The sequence below is a fragment of the Portunus trituberculatus genome, chromosome 4 (assembly GCF_017591435.1).
Source record: "Portunus trituberculatus isolate SZX2019 chromosome 4, ASM1759143v1, whole genome shotgun sequence".
In the NCBI taxonomy this organism is placed as follows: domain Eukaryota; kingdom Metazoa; phylum Arthropoda; class Malacostraca; order Decapoda; family Portunidae; genus Portunus; species Portunus trituberculatus.
Window position 1 is genome coordinate 5037571 of NC_059258.1, and position 22500 is coordinate 5060070.

At 51.2% G+C, this 22500-nt stretch overlaps 1 protein-coding gene across 4 annotated transcripts in view; it reads right to left on the reverse strand.

Annotated features, from left to right (window-relative positions):
- The window catches only part of LOC123512004 (transcription factor collier-like), a 93746-nt gene extending 89001 nt beyond the window's left edge, over positions 1–4745 (reverse strand). Inside the window, exon 1 of one of the 4 annotated variants that reach the window (XM_045268128.1) lies at positions 4259–4745. In XM_045268128.1, coding sequence (XP_045124063.1) covers positions 4259–4380 — 122 coding nt within the window. In that variant the 5' untranslated portion in view covers positions 4381–4745. The remainder of the gene's footprint in view (positions 1–4258) is intronic. The other 3 variants (XM_045268118.1, XM_045268135.1, XM_045268161.1) reach the window with 3 other exon arrangements.
- Between the last annotated feature and the right edge of the window lie 17755 nt (positions 4746–22500).

Here is a 22500-nt window from a genome sequence, read left to right on the forward strand (position 1 = left end):
TAAAGCGCGACTGCTTCAGTATAGCGTTGTTTTCTCCTAAGGCTTGTGAGATCAGCGTGACAAATCCATATCTTGCCTGTGAATTGCAAAGTTAGCGTGACATCTTCGCCAGTATAGCGCTGTCTAACCCACGACCTGATTAGTGTGGCCCTTCATAGCGTTGCGTTACCCTTGGCTTTCGAGTTCAGCGTGATTTGTAAGGTTAGCAAGATGTGTTAATTTAGCGTGATTTCTTGTGCCTGAAGCGCTGTTGTACCCGTGATCAAATTAACGTGACATACAATAGCGCCAGTTTATCAGCGAGTTAGTTAGCGTGATTTTCATCCAAAGCTTCTAAATTTAGTGTGATTTGTCTAACCCACAGCGATATTTTTAGAATAACCAAACAAGCGTGACATCCAGTAGCGTTGTCTTACCGACGGATTACAAATTTAGCGTGATGACTTGTAGCGCAGAGTTGTAGCTTAGCGTGACTGGTCTGATCTGCATCACTATTCTAACCATAACCGGATAAGCGTGACACTTCAAGACGTTATTTCACCTATGGCATTCAAAATCAGCGTGATATCTTGACCCGAACCGCTGTCTGACACAGGAGCAGACAAGCGTGACATCTTATAGCATTAGTCCGTAAAATTAGAGTGACTCAACGATTAGCGTGAATGTGTGATGCATAGTACCGTTCTACCCACTGACAGATTAGAGTAACAAAGTATCGCGGCTTGTAAGATTAGCGTGAATTTCTTACTCATAACACTGTCACTGACCAAATATAAGGCTAGCGCGATATATCACCGCTTTGCTACTCATCAGGTTAGCGTGAATCCTGAGGAAAGGGTTTACGTCACTCTATTTGTTCAGCTCTTGTTGTTATTGTTGCCGCTGCCGCTATTACTATTTGCTCGATAGAATTGCTTACGAGTTTGATGACAAATAATGAAATCAGAAAAGTGATTAATTATACCTACGCCGTAACCTCTCTCTCTCTCTCTCTCTCTCTCTGGGTGTTACTATCGCTATTACCGCCAGATCAATATTGCTCGTCAGGTTAATGCCGGATGAAATTGATTATTAGTTGTATTTCGTATTTATCGTTATCTTTTTAGCACAACACATCAGTTACTTTGTTCCTCAGTAGAAGTATTGCCATTGCTCGCCCGATCAATATTGCGCCTCTTGATTACTGGCTCAAATAGGAAAACTTGTTATTTCCCCGTTTTCAGTGTAATATATCGATTATTATGTATGTCGTTGTCAGTTGATTAGGTTAAGTTGGTATTGCTCTTTGTAAATCAATATTCCTTATCAGGTTAGTGTGAAATAAAATTGATTATTAGCTCGAGTGGGTAGATCGTGTCTTTGCAGTATAACATATCGATTACTCTGTGTCTCGGTGTTTGCATTGCTATCAACGGCAAGAAAATCAATATTCCTTGCCAGGCCAGTGTGAAATATAACTGACTATTACTTCCAATGCGTCTAGATTACAAGTTTCTTAATCTTTCTCCGTTATCCTTGCCGCAGTGTTCTCAACAATAAGTTTTCAGTGGTTCTACTTAATCTCTCTCTCTCTCTCTCTCTCTCTCTCTCTCTCTCTCTCTCTCTCTCTCTCTCTCTCAGTCAGCTATATGTATTGTTTCTTTTTAACCATTTTATCTGCATTTTTATTTCATTAGCTGGTCAGTCAGTCAGTCAGTCAGTCAGTGAGTCAGTCAATCAGTCAGTCAATTTGTTGGTTTTGTATATATATATATATATATATATATATATATATATATATATATATATATATATATATATATATATATATATATATATATATATATATATATATATATATATATATATATATATATATATATATATAATAGTATTTTTTCATCTATCTATGTATTCCTTTGTTTGCAAGACGACTAATACTGACAGAATTGAAGGTGTTTGTTCGTGAAGTAAATACTCTAACACTTCCTAGCAAACAAGTCCACTGCTAGAAAATGACTTGTATGTTTTATTTCTCTCTTTTTGTTTTCCCGTATACATGTGTTAAGGTTCCCTGCTTGCCAAGTATTTGTGTTTTATTTCAGTGTAACTTTAGCAAAACTTTGGAACAAAGGAATTTTTTTGATTGCCTACTATAGCATCACAAATACATATCATTTTCTTTTCTTACAAACTGTGTACTGTAAATAGTTTATTGGTTATAAAAAGCCTTTTCGTTCCTAAACTAACTTTACCAACAGATAACAGAGTATAGTGTTCAAAAGATATATTACTAAATATATATTTTTTTCTTTTACAAAATCAGATTACTGATTACTGTATAATATAAGACTTTAAATATTTTTAGACAGGAATGCAAGTTTTGCATCATTGTGAGACAAGTTACATATAATTCCTCTCCCTCTGTCTAGGTGAGGCGAGAGGCGTGAGGTGTGAGGGCTGAAGTGACAACAGGCAGGGTTTGGAGAAGACCAGCTGCCACACCACCTTCACACAAGCTACGTTTACAGGGCGCCAGAGACAAGGCAGACAGACACACGCACATGTCACGGGGGAAGGGGAAGCAGCAGGTTTGCCAGGACACACACAGCACGGCCAGACAGACGGCACAGCGGCACAGCACAGCCAGACAGCGGCGGCGGCGGCGACAGAATTATATTATTATTACCACTATACTCTTGGGTTTGAGGCGCTAACTTGGCCGCGAAACATTTGGCGTGGAAGTAACAACGCATACAGTCAGATACAGTTTTTACTCAGCCCGCAGCACCGCCACGCCCTCGCCACAACGTCTAAAAACGGAAAAAATTGCCAGAATCTCGGGAGCAGCGCCCCATTTCACCGCCGCCAGCCGACGCGGGGTAAAATGGCGCCCGCAGCGACCGCCTCTTCTCCGCCGGCGGGGATTAAATGAGCCTTTTCACGCCGCTACAAGGTCTGGACGAGGCTGTGTGCGCGGCTGGAAGGGGCGTGGGACTTTGAATGACCGCAGAAGAAGCCTGGACACTTCAGAAATAGAGAAATACGTTCTAGAGAAAGGAAAGTGTTTCGCAGAGTGGATCGCGTCTTGGTAACTTACTGAGTGATACAGCTGGGATGGCGACGAGGAGGAGGAAAGGGAGACAAGGACACAGGACGGGACACTGACAAGCAGGGTGACACGGACATAGACATAGACACAGACGACTTATTGGTGGACACAGAGAAACATTGAGACACTGGTGAGGAACAGAGATTGGGGGATGGAGACAACAATAAAAATGATGAGGATTGCAAAGAATGAAGAGATGGAGAAATAACAAAGAAGATTCAGAAAGAAAACTTGAAAGAGTCAAAGGAATAAATACATGGAGAAATAACGGGAAGATTCAGAAAATAAAATTGAGAGACTGAAAAGAATAAAAGATGACCAAATCATATAGAGGATTTAGAACAGAACAACTTGCAATGAATTAGACACAGTAAAATATAGCAATGTTTATGATAAGTGTTAATAGATTAAGGAGAAAATAAGCAGTGTTTGTTTTCTAGACGAGAAGTGAGACAAACATGCAAAAATGGGGAGGAGATGATGGAGAGTCAAACACTAAAAAAAACAAAAAAAAAAAACACGAATTTGATAAGACAAGTAGTTCACATGATAAGAATTCGCCATACACTTGAAGAGGTTAAGAGTGTGTGTGTGTGTGTGTGTGTGTGTGTGTGTGTGTGTGTGTGTGTGTGTGTGTGTGTGTGAAGAGATAAGATAATGTTGTAGTGGGGAGTTAGGGTGAAGATGTGTCAGTGTTAGGTGTGATGAGAGTGTGTGAAGTGTGGTGATAAGTGGTGTAGCAAGAGTGTTATAGCTATCAAGTGTGAGAAGGAGTTCAAGTGTGTATAGAAGCCAAGTACATGAAGATGTGTGTGTGTGTGTGTGTGTGTGTGTGTGTGTGTGTGTGTGTGTGTTAGTAACATTGTACTGTACTTGTGTATGGAGTGTCTAGTGGTGAATCTGTGTGCAGTATGTGTCAGTGTTGCAAAGTGTGGTGACAGTGTGAGAGGACTTGGTAAGATTGTGTGAGTGAGTGAATGAGTGAGTGTTGGTGGTGACAGTTTGAGTGTGAGTGTGAGTGTGAATGTGTGAGTGTGTGTGAGTAAGTGTTTGAGGCTGTGGGGTGTTACTGAATAAGTGTGACGTCCAGCGTGTGTGGCCAGGAGAGGAGGGGAGGACTAAGGGTTGTGACAGTCACAATTGTAAGGGCGTGAGGAGTTGTCTCACCTGGGGTGGGTGTTCTCGACCATGGTGGGCTGCATCCAGGCCCGGGTGGAGGAGAGCGGCTCCTCCTTGAGGCTGGTGACGGGGCCCCTCAGCTGCGGCAGGCCCTCGCCTAGCCCGAACATTCCTCGGGCCCCTCACGCCGCCACGGCTAGCGGGGCGCCGCTACGGTCTGCTCGCCCCTCACTCCAGCACTGGGGCGGCGGCCGGCCACTGGGGAGGCGTGTCCGGGGGCCCCTGGGGCTCGGCACGCATTAACAAGGGGCGCGGACGGGGCGTGAGGGCTGCACCGCTGGGACCAGGGCACTGCTAACGGCGGGGCACCGCGGCGACGACTAGCGTGCCTCGGGCGGCGGCAGCAGCGGCAGGCGTGGGAGGGGCGCGGCTGGCGTGGCCGGCTCTCGGCGGGGACCTGGTGACTGGGATTGATCTGTCGAGGGGCCGGCGATGACGAGGGGCGCGCCGCGCGGGCCACCAGTGGCTGCGGCCAGGCACAACAATTTGACGGGCCGGCTCCTGGGAGGCCGGGTTTTGTTACTTACAAATATTGTTCGCATTGACCGACTCCCCTGGGCCGCGCCTCCCCTCGGAGCGGCAGCCGCTCACGGGGCGAGGGGAGTACCCGCGTGCGCCCCTCGAGTGCCCCGGCCAATCAACTCGCGGCTTGGGACGGCGAGGGGAGTGGCCGCCGCCCGTCGGCAAATCAGGGCGTGAGGAAGGCGGGCCCGAGGCGGTGAGGGGACGGCGCGGGCGGACCAGTGTGGGTTGAGTCGCGGCGAGGGGAGGGTTGACTCGCTCCGCCCGCCGCCGCCGCCACCACGTGGCCGCTGCCACCTGTCGCCGCCACCGCCACCTGTCCGGCGCCCTCCTCGCCGCGCCGCGCCGCGCCGCACTCTTGTCTTGCATCACCAGCGGCGGCGGCGAGGCGCCCTTGCTGCGGCCAGCGTGGTGAGTGAGTTACGCGACGCCCTCACGCACGCCGCACGCACCCACGCCCTCGCCGCCGCCCATGCCTCCCGTGACCTCAACGCTGCCTGCCGCCGCACGCCCGCCGTACCTTCCCTCAGGCTATCACGCCCTCACGCCTTTACTCACGCACGCACTCCTCGCTAACACGCTACCTCCCGCTGTCCACACATACACACACATGCACGCTGCACGCCGTGCCTGCACGCCCGCGACCATTGGAACTTCAACGCACCCTGAGCCACCAACGCCGCTCTCCCTTTCACCTCTCACTCTCACTCTCACCGCTCCGGGACACGACAGCCTCTCACACTTGTTCCTCTCACTCCTGCCTGCCCTTCTCCAACCCGGCCCTCTCCCCTCACTCACGCACGACCTTCCGCCCGCGACTCCCCACGCCGCCGCCCGCGACCCTCAACACGCACTCACCGCCACTCGCCCTCTCCCCTCTCTTCTCACTATGCAGTCCTCTCCCTCATTCCAGAGCGTCAGTCACTCTTACCTCTCACAATGCACGCTTTCCCTTCCACCACTGTCACCATACATCACAATCACCGTCACTTAGTCAACAACACCATCATCACTACAACTTGACCGTCACCGCTATTCTATATAGATCATGTAAGGCCACCACACTGCACCACACTCATCACCACAGTATTAACCAAACATCAACATCATACTATTTCTCATGTCATCACTATTCCTAAGTCATCACCATCGTCAGCACCAAGAAACAAAGGGAAGCTCATCACCATCACCACAAACCTATTATCAACACCATCACCACAGCTATAATCATCACCATCTTACTCACGTCATCACCATCATCATCGCGAAACAAAGGGAAGCTGCAACTGCACTGCCCTACATCACCACCACCATCACTATCATCACCATCACTTTCTCCTTCACTATATTAGAATAACCTTATCAATAACACTGTAATCAATTATTTATTATCTCTAACCCCATTTTTAAATAGAAAAGGCAGTTAGTCACACACACACACACACACACACACACACACACACACACACACACACACACACACACACACACACACACTAATTAAATCATTAGCTTGATCAAAACTTACCCACGCAAATTTAACTTTTCCGAAGCTACTGAAAGTCTTTTTCCTCTTCACTGCCTCGCCACACACCAAATGCACAAACATTTTAATGCATTTTTTCACTAATTTCCTCTCCTAGTTTGTGTGTGTGTGTGTGTGTGTGTGTGTGTGTGTGTGTGTGTGTGTGTGTGTGTGCGGACTTCTCAACAAGCTTAATGAAACTTTAATTGCAAAGATTCCAATGGGACCAGAAGATCCTACACACACACACACACACACACACACACACACACACACACACACACACACACACACACACACACACACACACACCGGTTACTGGGTCAGCGGAGTTCCCGGTACTAGGCTCCCGATGTGTTACTGTCACACACACACACACACACACACACACACACACACACACACACACACACACACACACCGCGTAGCGTAGCGGTTAGCACACTAGGCTGACACCCGAGGAGGCCCGGGTTCGAGTCCCGAGCGCGGCAAGGCAAATAGGCAAGCCTCTTAATGTGTAGGGTGTGTTCACCTATTAGTAAATAGGTAGGGGATGTAACTGGAGGGGTTGTGGCCTCGCTTTCCCGATGTGTGGAGTGTGTTGTGGTCTCAGTCCTACCCGAAGATCGGTCTATGAGCTCTGAGCTCGCTCTGTAATGGGGAAGACTGGCTGGGTGACCAGCAGACGACCGTGGTGAATTACAGACACACACACACACACACACACACACACACACACACACACACACACACACACACACACACAATCACTATTCCTATTACTCTCACTGTTCACTTGTTCTCATCTTAACATGGGCTCACCTCCGCTCTCTCTCTCTCTCTCTCTCTCTCTCTCTCTCTCTCTCTCTCTCTCCCTGGTCACTTGGCATGCACCTTTTACCTGCACTAATCACAGGTACATTAATTAGACTAATTAAGTAAGGTTAGGTAAAGTTAGTTTGAACTGTTACTACTTTCTCTCCCCACCTTGCTAGAGGAGCCACAAATACTACAACGAAATGACTTTTATAACGTAGGTGAAGTTATGTATCTTGGGTTTTGTGTTCTATTTCATGTTACGGCTGTATTTCCCCACCTTCTCCTAGCTCGGTCTCATTCGTGTGACGGTCAGCAATGTTGCTCTATGCTGCGACTGTTTCTCGGTGCGTTCCCTCCTTTCACCATCACTGCTACCAGTCAAATTAATACTGTTACGTTTGATTTACGTGACGTTTAGCTGCCTCACTTCAGGTTAAGCTAGTTAAACCGCCAGCTCTACTCCGTCGCCCGTCACATGGTTTAGCAGAAGTCAAAATGATACAGTTATGTCCTATAAATTAGCGTTTAGCGTCACTCAAGCGTCACAGATTACAAGCCTTATTAATACAGCTATGTCTTAATAATTTAGTGTTCAGCGTCACTCAAGCTTCACAGTTTAGTACAAGTCTTATTAACTAATTCGGCGCTCAGCGTCACAGATTACGAGTCTTATTAATACAGCTATGTCTATACTAATTCAGCGTTTATCGTCACTCAAGCGTCACAGTTCAGTACGAGTCAAACCTAATACAATTCCGAGTTGTTTTCGGCGTCACTCAAGCGTTACAGTTCACTACAAGACAAATGAGTAGTTCCGCCTTACATTGTGCCGACAGTTGTGTCACCAGAGCGTCACAGGTTAACACGAATTAATATTTCCCACTTACATCAAGACTGCGTCACCGACCGTCACAATTTAACATAGAGTCAGATTAACACATTCACACAAACCCAGTCGTAACACACACACACACACACACACACACACACACACACACACACAGCCACACTCCAGTCACACACACACACACACACACACACACACACACACACTCCAGTCAGTCACACTTGGCGCAACATTTTTGGTGAGCCGCCGCTCGTCACACAATCTTCGCTAAACATTCATGAGCGCCTTTGCTTCACGCTTTCCGTGTCCTGAGCCGGTGGAGACTGTCTCGGGCGGGTGGCGTGGCCTGCAGCGTCCCTGTCCTACATTCAATATCCTCACACGGAAAGAGAAAACCTCGTAGTGTTGTAGTCTCGTAGTCTCTCCCCGCGTCACTCGTGATTTATGCATGTCAATATTTTCCTGGTAAGAATCGCTGCGGTGAGGGAAACAGCAGAGCTCTCCTCTGTTCCTCCTCCTCCTCCTGCTGCTGTTGGTGTTGATCCGCGCCGCACACCCCGCGTTTACTTAGTTTGCGGTATTGTTTGAGTCACGATTCCTTGGTCTGTTATGCAAGGCTACGGAAATATACACTTATTCCATTGCTAATGTCAAAATTCCTTGGTTTTGTCATGTGGGCTTAAGAAAACTGACTTGCATGACAGTGTTGAACAATGAGTCACGGAAAATTAACTTACACGGCATCATCTGCTTAACTTGTGTCATTGTTTGAACTTCGACTCCTTAACTCCTTGCCTCTGTCACGTTGGGCTAAGAAGAACCACTTGCATGACAGGACTGCATGGCTTAACTTGTCATCATTCGGCCCGTAACTCTGTTTGTCATGCGGGACTCAGGAAATTCACTTATATGACATGATGTCTTAATCTCGTGTTGCAAGGCTCAGGAAATTCACATTCATGACAAGATATCAATATATGACTCGAGGCATTTTTTTCCTGTCATGCCATGATAAGAAAAGTCACAAGTATCTGTCACAATAATGGTTAGGTCGTGGTGGGCAGTGTTTGTATGTGTGTGTAATGCCACTGAACAAGGGTTGCGGCAGAAGACGGCGTGTTTATCCCTTCCCGCGTGTCAACAACAGCCCATATCCGGCCTTTAGTGCCGCCGCTCAGTGCCCGGCCCGCCCCACAGCGACACTTTCCCTCTAGTACCGCTACCGCCACCGCCCATCGCCGCCCCTCGCCTCACCTCGCCTTGCCTCGTAAACACCGCTGCGGCTTGTCACTCACTTTGCCTTAGTGCCAGATTCAAAAGTCACCGGCAGTCTCTTGTCTTTACTTCTACGCGACAGTCTTCTATCCGCCCACACCTGCCGCTCACCTGCCTCACTAATTACCGTCTACCCACAGGTGTCGTGGCGGCGGCTGTCTGTCACGCAGCACACCACGCCGCCCCGCACTGCGTCTTGTGCTAAATGTTATGATAAGCAGCGTCTGCTGCCGTCTATCTCGCCGTCTGTCTTTCCGTCCGTCGCCTCGCCACCCAGGCCGTGCTGAGTAGTGCGAGTACCTCCCTGCCACGCCGCACTGGTCATGGAGTTCTGGCACCGCTTGCTGCAACGACGCCCCGCGAACACCGTGGCTACACAGTACACTTAACGCCAGCGTAACGTCGAGCCCTCCAGTCTGGTGACGGGAGCACCGAGCTTTACCGTGTCTCTGAGCATTGCATGTTCCCGTCCCTCACACGTGACGGTGCACGATTACGGCGCCGTGACGGCAAGTCACCGCTGACGCGTGACAGGTGAGATATCAGCGCCGCCCTCTCTGAGCTCTGAGCCCTGAGACAAAGGTGACGTGCATGGCGTGACGGGGCGTGATGGAGCGTGATTCATGCCGTCATACAGGCCTGTCTGTACGTACTGTACGTGAATAGTGTGTGCGGTAAAGTGTGACGCGCGGAGTGGTGTGTGGGAATGCGGTGTGCGAGAACACCTGTCCTGTCACCAAAACCTGTGAAGCGATGATACACTCACCACGCACAGCACATACTTCCCTCACCGTCACAGCCTGCGTCACGGTGACTGGCAACACTTCACTACTGTCCAAACTCGCTGCAATCGGCCCGTCTTGGCGACAGCCTGGGTGACGACCACCGCCACCCCCACTTCCCCACCACACCACCACTAGTGTATACACCTGCCGGGTGAAGGTGCTGCATCCTGATGGAGGCGCGTCCCGCAGCATCTCTGTCCAGGCTGGCATCGCCATGGCAGAAGGGTAAGCATGACACTGGCTCGCCACGCCGACGTGCTGCATCACCTCCTAATGGCCAATGCCACTGCCTCCTGACGGCCAGTACCGCTGCCTCCTGACGGCCAGTACCGCTGCCTCCTGACGGCAAGTGCCGCTGCCTCCTGACGGCCAGTACCGCTGCCTCCTAACGGCCAGTGCCGCTGCCTCCTGATGGTCAGTGCCGCTGCCTCCTGACGGCAAGTGCTGCTGCCTCCTGATGGTCAGTGCCGCTGCCTCCTGACGGCAAGTGCTGCTGCCTCCTGATGGTCAGTGCCGCTGCTTACTGACGGCCAGTGCCACTGTCTCCTGACGGCCAGTGCCGCTGCCTCCTGACGGCAAGTACCGCTGCCTCCTGACGGCCAGTGCCGCTGCCTCCTGAGGGTCAGTGCCGCTGCTTACTGACGACCTACGTACTGTTGCCGTATCCCGCGGCGCCATTACAGACAGACACACGTGCAGTGCCTTAGTCTTCCCGTGCAGACACACAAGTAGCGCTGCCTCCCGCAGGAAGCAGCGTCGCCCACACGTCATAGACGTACAGTGTTCCCGCTGGTGTAGAGCGAGCGTCCCTGTCGCCACGCGGTGACCTGCATACCACGACTTGGTCACACAAGCACGGCTATCGCGGCACAAAATTGCGTTGCTTCCTGATGGAGGCGACCCTGTTGCAGTTAGATGGAGACTAACCGCACTCCTCTTCCTGGTGGAGATACCGGCGCTGCCTCCTGACGGAGGTGGCCGCGCTGTAACCAGATGGCGACGTGCATGCCGCGCTTCCTTCTGACGGAGGTTGCCTCAGACAGACAGCGAGCAGCGAGGGCTCTCTTCTGATGGAGGACCGCGATCTACCTACAGTAGACTTGACGTGCGGTGCTGCCTCGTAACGCTATGACGGGTGCACCAAGGCCGCGCTGTGGCCACACCACACACGCAGCGAGTATCTCTTGATGGAGATGGCCAGCATAATTCTGGCATGCGGCGCTGCCTCCTGACGGGGCGGGCGTGGGGTGGCATCGCGGACACACACGCCGCTGCCTTCTGACGGGGCAGGCGTGCTGTGGCATCACGGACACACACGACGCTGCCTTCTAACGGGGCGGGCGTGGTGTGGCATCACGGACACACACAACGCTGCCTTCTGACGGGGCGGGCGTGGGGTGGCATCACGGACACACACACCGCTGCCTCCTGACGAGGCGGGCGTGGTGTGGCATCACGGAAACACACACCGCTGCCTCCTGACGAGGCGGGCGTGGTGAGGCATCACGGACACACACACCGCTGCCTCCTGACGAGGCGGGCGTGGTGATGCATCACGGACACACACACCGCTGCCTCCTGACGAGGCGGGCGTGGTGATGCATCACGGACACACACCGCTGCCTCCTGACGAGGCGGGCGTGGTGATGCATCACGGACACACACACCGCTGCCTCCTGACGAGACGGGCGTGGTGAGGCATCACGGACACACACACCGCTGCCTCCTGACGAGGCGGGCGTGGTGTGGCATCACGGACACACACACCGCTGCCTCCTGACGGGGCGGGCGGGTGTGGCATCTGACACACACACCGCTGCCTCCTGACGGGCGGGCGGGTGTGGCATCACGGACACACACACCGCTGCCTCCTGACGGGGCGGGCGGGGTGTGGCATCACGGACACACACACCGCTGCCTCCTGACGGGGCGGGCGGGGTGTGGCATCACGGACACACACCGCTGCCTCCTGACAGGGCGGGCGGGTGTGGCATCACGGACACACACACCGCTGCCTCCTGACGGGGCGGGCGGGGTGTGGCATCACGGACACACACGCCGCTGCCTCCTGACGGGGCGGGCGTGGTGTGGCATCACGGACACACACACCGCTGCCTCCTGACAGGGCGGGCGGGGTGTGGCATCACGGACACACACGCCGCTGCCTCCTGACGGGGCGGGCGAGGTGTGGCATCATGGACACACACGCCGCTGCCTCCTGACGAGGCGGGCGTGGTGTGGCATCATGGACACACACACCGCTGCCTCCTGACGGGGCGGGCGGGGTGTGGCATCACGGACACACACACCGCTGCCTTCTGACGGGGCGGGCGTGGTGTGGCATCACGGACACACACACCGCTGTCTCCTGACGGGGCGATCGGGGTGTGGCATCACGGACACACACGCCGCTGCCTCCTGACGGGGCGGGCGTGGTGTGCCATCACGGACACACACGCCACTGCCTCCAGACGAGGCGAGTGTGGTGTGGCATCACGGACACACACTCCTGACGCAGAAGACCAGGAGCACTGTTGCCTGGCAGGCATTACAAAGACGTGGTAAGATATTTTAAGTGCAGGTCTGGCTCCGACGGAGGGCGCCATCTTGTGCAGTAGGTAGTGCCGTGCTGCCCGACAGGCAAGCACCACCATGCATCTGCTGACGGGCACAGGGCACCAAGGGGCAGCCAGGGCAGCCATGCCTCATGCCTCCTGACGCACAGGACACTGAGGGATGAGGTGAGTGACGCCATAATGCCACACACTGCTGCCCTCACGCCCTGGGGGTGCTGCCCCGCTGACCGTGCCACGCCAGTGCCCATGAATCACAGGCCCGTCACCTACGGACATTGCTGTGTGTGTGTGTGTGTGTGTGTGTGTGTGTGTGTGTGTGTGTGTGTTTGAATGTCCTTCGGGGCACACCCATATTAGTTTATCCTGTCCGCGGAGGAACACAGCTAGCCGGTGGTGTTGGTGGTGCTGGCGGCAGCGGCGGCAGGAGTCATGCACTAAGATGAGACACGCCGCGGCTGGCTTGTGGTAGTGGAGCTTGACGTCTCACCACGCAGGAATGTAATGGCTTCGGTGTTTCCTGTGCATGGGCACTGTGGCATAATGGCATCACTGCTCTAGACGGCGACGAACTCTTGCCCTTTTGTAAGAAAATACCGCTTTGTGCTGCGGGATGGCGCTTCCTGTCGGAGGAGACAGCGGGCGGTAAGACAGGCACCAACTGGACATGCCATTCCTCGACACTTCAACACCGCAAACCAACAATGAATGCCACAGTCATCTCAATGAACAAGTCAATCAACACCTTCTCTTCCTCCTCCTGGCGCTGTCATTACTGAAGACGCCGCCGCCTCACTAAACATGATCCTTCTTGTATCGCAACATAGCCCCCTTCACCGCCTTCACCGCCGCCTCCATCTGCCAGGGGACTCACAAAGCCACCCACTGTCCGCTATCACCCTTCACGCCAACGCCGCCACCAACAACACCTCGCACGCTGCTCCAAGGCGCACCGGGACGCCTGGCTGATAGCAAGGCTCACACCGACCTTACTCTCTAAACACTTACTAAACACCCAAACACTACCCTTATTGTCCACACACACACACACACACACACACACACACACACACACACACACACACACACACACACACACACGTAATAGTAGTAGTAGTAGTAGTAGTAGTAGTAGTAGTAGTAGTAGTAATAGTAGTAGTAGTAGTAGTAGTAGCAATAATGGGAGTAATTTCCAGGTTAAAACTTAGCTAATTCTGCCTCAAAATTATCACATTTCAGCTTCCACCAGAATAAAAAGCCTCGTGTGCTTGTGAATAAATTAACAATTGAATAAAATCATAATTACATATGTCACTCTGTGTGTGTGTGTGTGTGTGTGTGTGTGTGTGTGTGTGTGTGTGTGTGTGTGTGTGTGAGCTTGCACTATACGGTAATGAGATAGGAAACGGAGCGAAGCCTACACTTGACTAATAAAACACACACACACACACACACACACACACATACACACAGCAGAAGACACACGAACATGCAAGCAGGAGCGCGTTCAAATCCCTAGCAGCCTGCCACGTGCACACACACACACACACACACACACACACACACACACACACACACACACACACACACACACACACACACAGCGTAGTGTATTGGTTAGCACGCTCGACTCACAATCGAGAGGGCCGGGTTCGAATCCCAGTAATCGGCGAGGCAAATGGGCGCGGCTCTTAATGTGTAGGGTGTGTTCACGTAGCAGTAAACAGGTAGGGGATGTAACTGGAGGGGTTGTGGCCTCGCTGTCCCGGTGTGTGGAGTGTGTTGTGGTCTCAGTCCAACCCGAAGAGCTCTGAGCTCTGAGCTCGCTCCGTAATGGGGAAGACTGGCTGGGTGACCAGTAGGCGACCGAGGTGAACACACACACACACACACACACACACACACACACACACGCCAATCTTCATCCAGATAAAAATAACTCATTAATCATAAAAAATCACATTAATTGCCTCCCTTCACCTGACTCGAAAGCTGCGCCACACCTGCCTGGCCACGTGGGAAGCCACCGCACACACCTGCCACTGCACTGGTCAGCCTAATTAACACACCTGTACTCTGCCATCACCTAAGCCTATGCCACGTATAGGCCTAATGTTTTCCTGTCTTAGCTAATTTTTTTTTCTCAATTTTCAGGTAATATTTTTCCCCTTTTTCTCGATAGATTTGTTTCAACTTTGTTTTATTTCATGTTCGTCTCTTTTTTGTGAAAGTTGCCTTATAATTCAGTCAGTGGCTCATCACCATCTCCACTCGGTTACTCTCACTGCACTGTCTCTATTGTAAGTCAGTCACAATCACCATCATTATTTTGTCACCTCACCATCATCTCTCTCTCTCTCTCTCTCTCTCTCTCTCTCTCTCTCTCTCTCTCTCTCTCTACATACACCAACCACCACACCCAAACCACAAGAACAACAACACCATCAACCAAAATTTCTACCCCGCAACACCACCACCACCAACACCACCACCATCGCCACCGCCACCACCACCAAACCTAGGCCTCTTAGATCTCAGGTTTAAGCTTATAATGGCGGCCAATTAGGATTTAAAAGTTAATTGAAGACAAGCTGTCGGGGAGAACACACCCTCAGACGTTATACTCCACGTGTGTGTGTGTGTGTGTGTGTTCGTGTGCCGACCTGAAGGCGCCTTAAGTCTCGCTGGTTGCACACACACACACACACACACACACACACACACACACACACAGGTAAGGTCTGAAAAAAAGCCGGTAATTACAGGTAACCATTTTAACACCTGAAAGAAGAGACGCCAATATTGAACCCCAAAAACAAAAATGCATCTTTTTATCTACTTATTTCTTCATCACAGAGAGAGAGAGAGAGAGAGAGAGAGAGAGAGAGAGAGAGAGAGAGAGAGAGAGAGAGAGAGAGAGAGAGAGTTTTCCAAAGACAAAGAGAAATATTAAAGGAAAAAAAAATAAAGAAAAAGAATGCTAAGTAGGACGAGATGGAACAAAGAGAGTGACAAAGGGACAGTAATGGTGAAGGGAGAGCGAGTGAGAGTGAGAGGGAGAGGGAGAGGGAGAGGGTGCTGTCTGCCTCAGAATATTAACGAAACCACAAAAAAAAGAGTAGTTTGTTTGTCTCGAACCTAAAAGTGGAATTGAATTGATAGGGAGGGAGGAAAGAGAGGGAGAGGGAGAGGGAGAGGGAGAGGCTGTAGGCGTAAAGAGAGAAAAAAAAAGGGAGAGAAAAAGGAGGCAGTTCTATATATTCAGGACTAAAAGGGAGAGAAAAAGGGAGAGGTTGTAGAGATGGGGGATGAAATGATGACGATGACGATGATGATGATGATGATGATGATGATGATAGTAGTAGTAGTAGTAGTAGTAGTAGTAGTAGTAGCAGTGGTAGTAGTAGTAGTAGTAGAAAATGACAATAATGTTTAGAGCAGAAAGAAAGAAGAACTACTCTCTCTCTCTCTCTCTCTCTCTCTCTCTCTCTCTCTCTCTCTCTCTCTCTCTCTCTCTCTCTCTCTCTCTCTCTCTCTCTCTCTCTCTCATCCATCAATCATCATCATCCATCTCACTCTCTCTTCTCTCTCTCTCTCTCTCTCTCTCTCTCTCTCTCTCTCTCTCTCTCTCTCTCTGGATTCGTATTGAGTACATTGGTGATGTTGGTGGTGGTAATAGTAATAGTAGTAGCAATAATGGTGGTGGTGATGCAGAGATTATCATTAAACTAATACTACTTCCGATGGTGATAGTAGTAGTAGTAGTAGTAGTAGTAGTAGAAACGTTCTCTAGAAAAAGTAATAAATCATAACAAACTAAAATAAATGAAAAAAAACAACAACATTTATTCTTTGTTTACAATTTTAAAAAGTAGACAAAAGGAAGAACAATTATATTCCCTTGTGTTCCTTTTCCCCTTCTCTTCACGTGTACGCCTGCTGGAAAAAAAAAAAGTCACGAGAGAAAAATAATACACCTGGAAAATATGTCACTTTATTCTTGCGGTGGCTTCGTTTCCCGCGATTTCTTTCTCTTACATGTTCATAGAGATAAAAAAAAAAAAAATGAAGTGAAAAAATAATGTTGAGTTTTGATAGTATTTAGATTAGATTAGATATTTTTATGAGTGTTATTCTATTGGTTGCTCTCTCTCTCTCTCTCTCTCTCTCTCTCTCTCTCTCTCTCTCTCTCTCTCTCTCTCTCAATACAATATGTTCACCGTATCACTTAGTTTGCTGGCGCCTCTTTCCTCTTGGGTCCAGGCACGGCCCACCTTAATAAACAAGATGATACATGTCTTAGGGAGAGAGGGAGAGGTGGAGGGAGAGAGGGGAGAGAGGGAGAGGCAGAGAGGGAGGTAAAAGGCGTGATCGGAAAGAAACAAACAGAAGGAATGACGGAAAATTACCACTACTGATGATGGAGGGGAGAGAGAGAGAGAGAGAGAGAGGAGGAGGAGGAGGAGGAGGAGGAGGAGGAGGAGGAGGAGGAGGAAAATGAGAGAGGAGGGAGAAGTATCATTCTTCTATCCAAGCTCGAAATGGACGCTACGAGGTCGAGGAGGAGGAGGAGGAGGAGGAGGAGGAGGAGGAGGAGGAGGAGGAGGAGGAGGAGGAGGAGGAGGAGGTGGAGGAGGAAGAGAAGGAAGAGGAGAAGGAGGAGGAGCATAAATATATAGGAATAGTGAGAAAAAGAGGGAACAGGAATCGAGGATGAGGAGGAGGAGGAGGAGGAGGAGGAGGAGGAGGAGGAGGAGGAGGAGGAGGGAGAATAGACAACTGACAGCTCTCTTTCTCCGACATGAAAATCCACTAGCGCCATCTTGGAGTTATAGACGAAAGAAGCGACGCCATAGATGGAGGATTCGACGGTCATTAATCAGAGAGAGAGAGAGAGAGAGAGAGAGAGAGAGAGAGAGAGTGATTGAGAAGCTATTTGTCCTCATCTTTCTCTTTCCTATATACCCGAAGGAGGAGGAGGAGGAGGAGGAGGAAGCATAAATATATACGAATACAGTGAGAGATGGAGAAGAGGAGGAGGAGGAGGAGGAGGAGGAGGAGGAGGAGGAGGAATACAAAGGAAAGACCAAGCAACAACAAACCCTGTGGTCCTTACTAGGCTGCTTGGTTAACTATTCTATACTAACTACACAGTGTTAGAGACAGGACAGCAAAGCAGAAGGCTCCTCCCCACCCACCCATCCCACCAGCCGAAGCTGGCCGGAAAAGGAAAGGCACCATGTGGTATTGAAAAACCAAATGGAATTTTAGAGGATAGAGAAAGGAAGTTGTAATCTACGTCTACTCTTGTTTGTGGGGGACTATGTAGGTGCTTGACGGTTATGTAGTGTGGTGAATGTGCGTGTGGGTGGAGTCACAGTGTGGATGTCGGAGGGGTGGTGCGGCAGCCTTGCCTGGCGCTTTCAAGGAAGGCAGCAGTCAATCAGGCCCCAGCTCCGTTCACTCCACTGTAAAAGTGTACTTCCCACTAAGGGGCGCCGCACACTACATGGTTACCCCCTGCAGCAGTGACCCCTGGTACTTTAATTCCCGATGATGATCACTACTGTCAGGGCTCCTGACTTTCCACAGCCCGTCACAGGTCGAGAGTAGTAGTAGTGACCGTTAACTCGGGGCTGTCTGTGTCGTGTAAGGAGGGTAAGTGTATTCGCGAAACACCCCGCAATTCACGATCTGAGGCATATTTCTTTATGGACGGCGCAAATTACTCGGAGATAAACAGTGACAACCGGGGATTAGTTTCGAAATATTTGTCAAGACGAATTTTGAATGTCTCAATAGTACCTGAATCAACTACGTTCGATGGCAAACCGTTCCAAATATTGATAATGCGATTAAAGAAAAAAATGTTTGGCTTCGTTTGTTTTAAATCGCTTTCCTATTACCTTGAAACCGTTGTTTCTGGTGAAATTTGACCGGTCAAGCGTTAGGAAGTTATCCTGATTCATATTCGTAAATCCCTTGAAAAATTTGAAGAGTGTGATAAGGTCCCCTCGTAATCGACGTTTGGAAAGAGTAAATAAATTTAGTTCTTTAAGTCGTTCCTCGTATGGTTTATTACGTAATCTTGGAACCATTTTAGTTAATCGACGCTGTATTCTTTCTAATTTTTCAATGTCTTTCTTATAATAGGGTGACCAAAATTGTACGTTATATTCAAGGTGCGGGCGTACGAGCGAATTATATAAAGTTAATATTATCTCTTCCGTTTTGAATGTGAATGATCTTCCGATAAAGCCGACTAATTTATTTGCGATTTTCACAACTTCGGTGCATTGATTACTTTGTTTGAGGTCAGCCGATATTACAACGCCAAGATCTTTTTCTCTCTGTACGCTCTTTATGGAAGCATTCCCCATTGTGTAGTTCGCTCGTGGATTACTATTTCCAATATGTAGAACATGACATTTGTCAAAATTGAAATTCATCAGCCACGTTTTAGACCATTCGACGAGGGTATCTAAATCGTTCTGTAAAAGTTGACGCTGAGTTACTGAGTCCGCCCTGTTTGCAATTTTTGTATCATCCGCGAATTTTGATACTTTACAGTTAATATTTTCCTCGATGTCGTTTATATATATGATAAAAAGAATCGGTCCCAAGACTGATCCCTGAGGAACGCCACTACTTACGCTGGTCCATTCTGACGATTTACCGTTTATTACTACACGCTGTTCACGGCCCGATAGCCAGTCTTCGATCCATGCAACGAGATCGCCAGTTATAGGAGGAGGAGGAGGAGGAGGAGGAGGAGGAGGAGGAGGAGGGTGTGAAGGTATTTTTACAATGAGTGAGGAGGAGGAGGAGGAGGAGGAGGAGGAATATATGTGTAGAAGGATATATATTAAGAGAGACGTTGAGAAAGTGAGCATTTTTATATTACTAAGAGGAGCACCAGTGATGAGACCTTGCTAATGATGTCTGTGGCCTTGGAAAGCAGTGGCGGGTTTTTAAGGGTGTCTGGATGGTTCCTGTGATAGACTGGACAGTTTTCAACATTATTATTGGGCTAAACACACTTGAAAACGATCTTGGTGTGTACGCATAATGTTTCTGACACACACACACACACACACACACACACACACACACACACACACACACACACACACACTATTACACTTAACACTTCAATACCACTTACTTCACAACCATATCAACACCACCATCATCGCCACCACCACTACCACCACAGTAAACAAAAGTAAGTGAGAAGATAAAAACTAACAAACAAAAAATTTAAAACATGAACACAACCTCTCCCTCACTCCCTCTCCCTCTCTCTCTCTCTCTCTCTCTCTCTTTCTCCCATGTCCAGTGCGTGTGCGGTAAAAAAATCGAGGCATCCGTGTCCTGTTGGCGGTGGAATATATAACAAAAAGGTGGAGTGTGACGGCCGCCGCGCCCCGGGAGGCTGGCGACACGGGGCGGCGGTGCAAAAAGACCCCTGTAAAATATTGAGCGCTACTCCAAAACAGCAATTAGCACCGGCGCCGATAACAAGCAGCATTACCCGGCCCAGAAAAACACTCCGCCCGCGACAACACGAGAGGGAAGCCCCGAGAGGTTGGCGGTGGCGGGGGTGGTGGTGGTGGTGGTGGTGAGGGGATGAAGGGAAGGGCATGTCGGGGTGATGGGGTTTGGGTAGGGGTTGGTAGTGAAAGGAATGTGATGTGTTTGACTTGTTTGTGCCTAGTTTGGGTTGTGCTGGGTTGGATGGGGAGGGGATGGAGAAGAGAGGGGATGGGTGAAGGGTGTGGTGGATTGTGGTGTGTGTGTGTGTGTGTGTGTGTGTGTGTGTGTGTGTGTGTGTGTGTGTGTGTGTGTGTGTGTGTGTGTGTGTGTGTGTGTGTGTGTGTGTGTGTGGGTGCAGTACTGTTAGAAAAAAATGTTTATGCTCAAAGACTTTGCTGGAAATTGTTGGGTTTTGTCACGGACCGCTGGATATTTTGTTGGAGTGTTTCTGTGGTGATGGTGGTGAGGTGGAGGAAGATGAGGTGTGGTGGTGGTGGTGGTGGGGTTAGGCCTATAGGCCACAGCGGGGAAGCAAATTGATGACGACGCTTCCGATGGTGACGACACCACAGCGGAGGCACCGCCACGACATCGTCTATAGCGCCGCGCCCGCTGCTGCGGTGGCGGCGGCAGCGGCATTCTGCAGACTGTGATGGCACTGCGGCGATGGGGGATGTCTCGGTGCTGGTGACGGCGGCATCCTGGAGGCAGGGTGCAGGATGCGATGATAGTGTGGCGGCGGTGGCGGAGATAGCATTGGCAGGGCGGTGTATACCGGCCACTTCAGGCTGGCCGCCAAGACACTGCAGCGGCGGCGATGGCATGCTGTGGCACCTTGCATGGCACTCTGGTGGTGGCAAGACTTTGCATCGGCAATGGATAGACAGCGGTGGCGGCTGTGGCACCGTGTCAATGGCACTGTCAATGCGTGGCGGCTCGGCGGAAACAGTAACAGCAGCGGCGGAGGTGACTGACGACGAACACGGCGGCGACTTGAACATAGCCGCGGTGTGGCGACGCGGCGCGGAGCACAGCGTGCCACAGTGCCACAGTGCCACACAGCCTCCGTTCCTGACTCACTCAGTAATTGTGCCACTGTATTCACTGTACTGTGTCACGGTACAACGCCACAAAGCTTCCCTCTTGCCTTCCTGTACAATGATGCTGTCACAAAGCCCGCTTCACTGTGCAAAACCAGCGCCACAGTGATCAACAACTGCGCCACAAACCCTAACCTTGCGCTGGCGTCGCCGCAGTGCCCCAGAGCTACGCCATAAACACCAACCCTGTGATGGCGGCAGCGCAGTGCCCTAGAGCTGCGCCACAAACCCCAGCCCTGTGATGGCGGCGCCACAGTGTCCAAGAGCCACGCCACAAACCCCTGCTCCGTGAGGGCGGTGCCACAGTGCCCCAGAGCTGCGCCACAAACACCAAACCTGTGATGGCGGCCCCGTGGTGTCCCAGAGCCGCGCCACAAATCTCAGCCCTATGATGGCGGCGCCGTGGTGTCCCAGGGCGGCGCCACAAACCCCAGCTCTGTGATAGCGGCGCCGTGGTGTCCCAGGGCGGCGCCAAAAACCCGAGCCCTGTGATGGCGGCACCGTGGATTCAGCGGGCGGCACCACAAACTCCAGCCCTGTGATGGCGGCGTCACAGTGCACCAGAGCAGCGCCACAAACCCCAGCCCTGTGATGGCGGCGCCGTGGTGCCCCAGAGCTGCGCCACAAACCCCAGCCCTGTGATGGCGGCGCCGTGGTGCCCCAGAGCAGCGCCACAAACCCCAGCCCTGTGATGGCGGCGCCGCAGTGCCCCAGAGTCGCGCCACAAACCCCAGCCCTGTGATGGCGGCGCCGCAGTGCCCCAGAGTCGCGCCACAAACCCCAGCCCTGTGATGGCGGCGCCGTGGTGCCCCAGAGTCGCGCCACAAACCCCAGCCCTGTGATGGCGGCGCGTGCAGTGCCCCAGAGTCGCGCCACAAACCCCAGCCCTGTGATGGCGGCGCCGCAGTGCCCCAGAGTCGCGCCACAAACCCCAGCCCTGTGATGGTGGCGCCGCAGTGCCCCAGAGTCGCGCCACAAACCCCAGCCCTGTGATGGCGGCGCCGCAGTGCCCCAGAGTCGCGCCACAAACCCCAGCCCTGTGATGGCGGCGCCGCAGTGCCCCAGAGTCGCGCCACAAAGTGCCCCGTGGCCCTGTAACAGAGGTGCAGTAGTGCCTGAGTGCCGTGCGACAAGGTGCCCGCCTCGGTGCTGGAGTGTCTTGGGCCGGCGCCTCGGCAGCGCGGCACAGGTCGTGGTGATAATAATGGCGCCGTAATGGTGGGTGAGCACAGTGCCACAAAGGCGCGC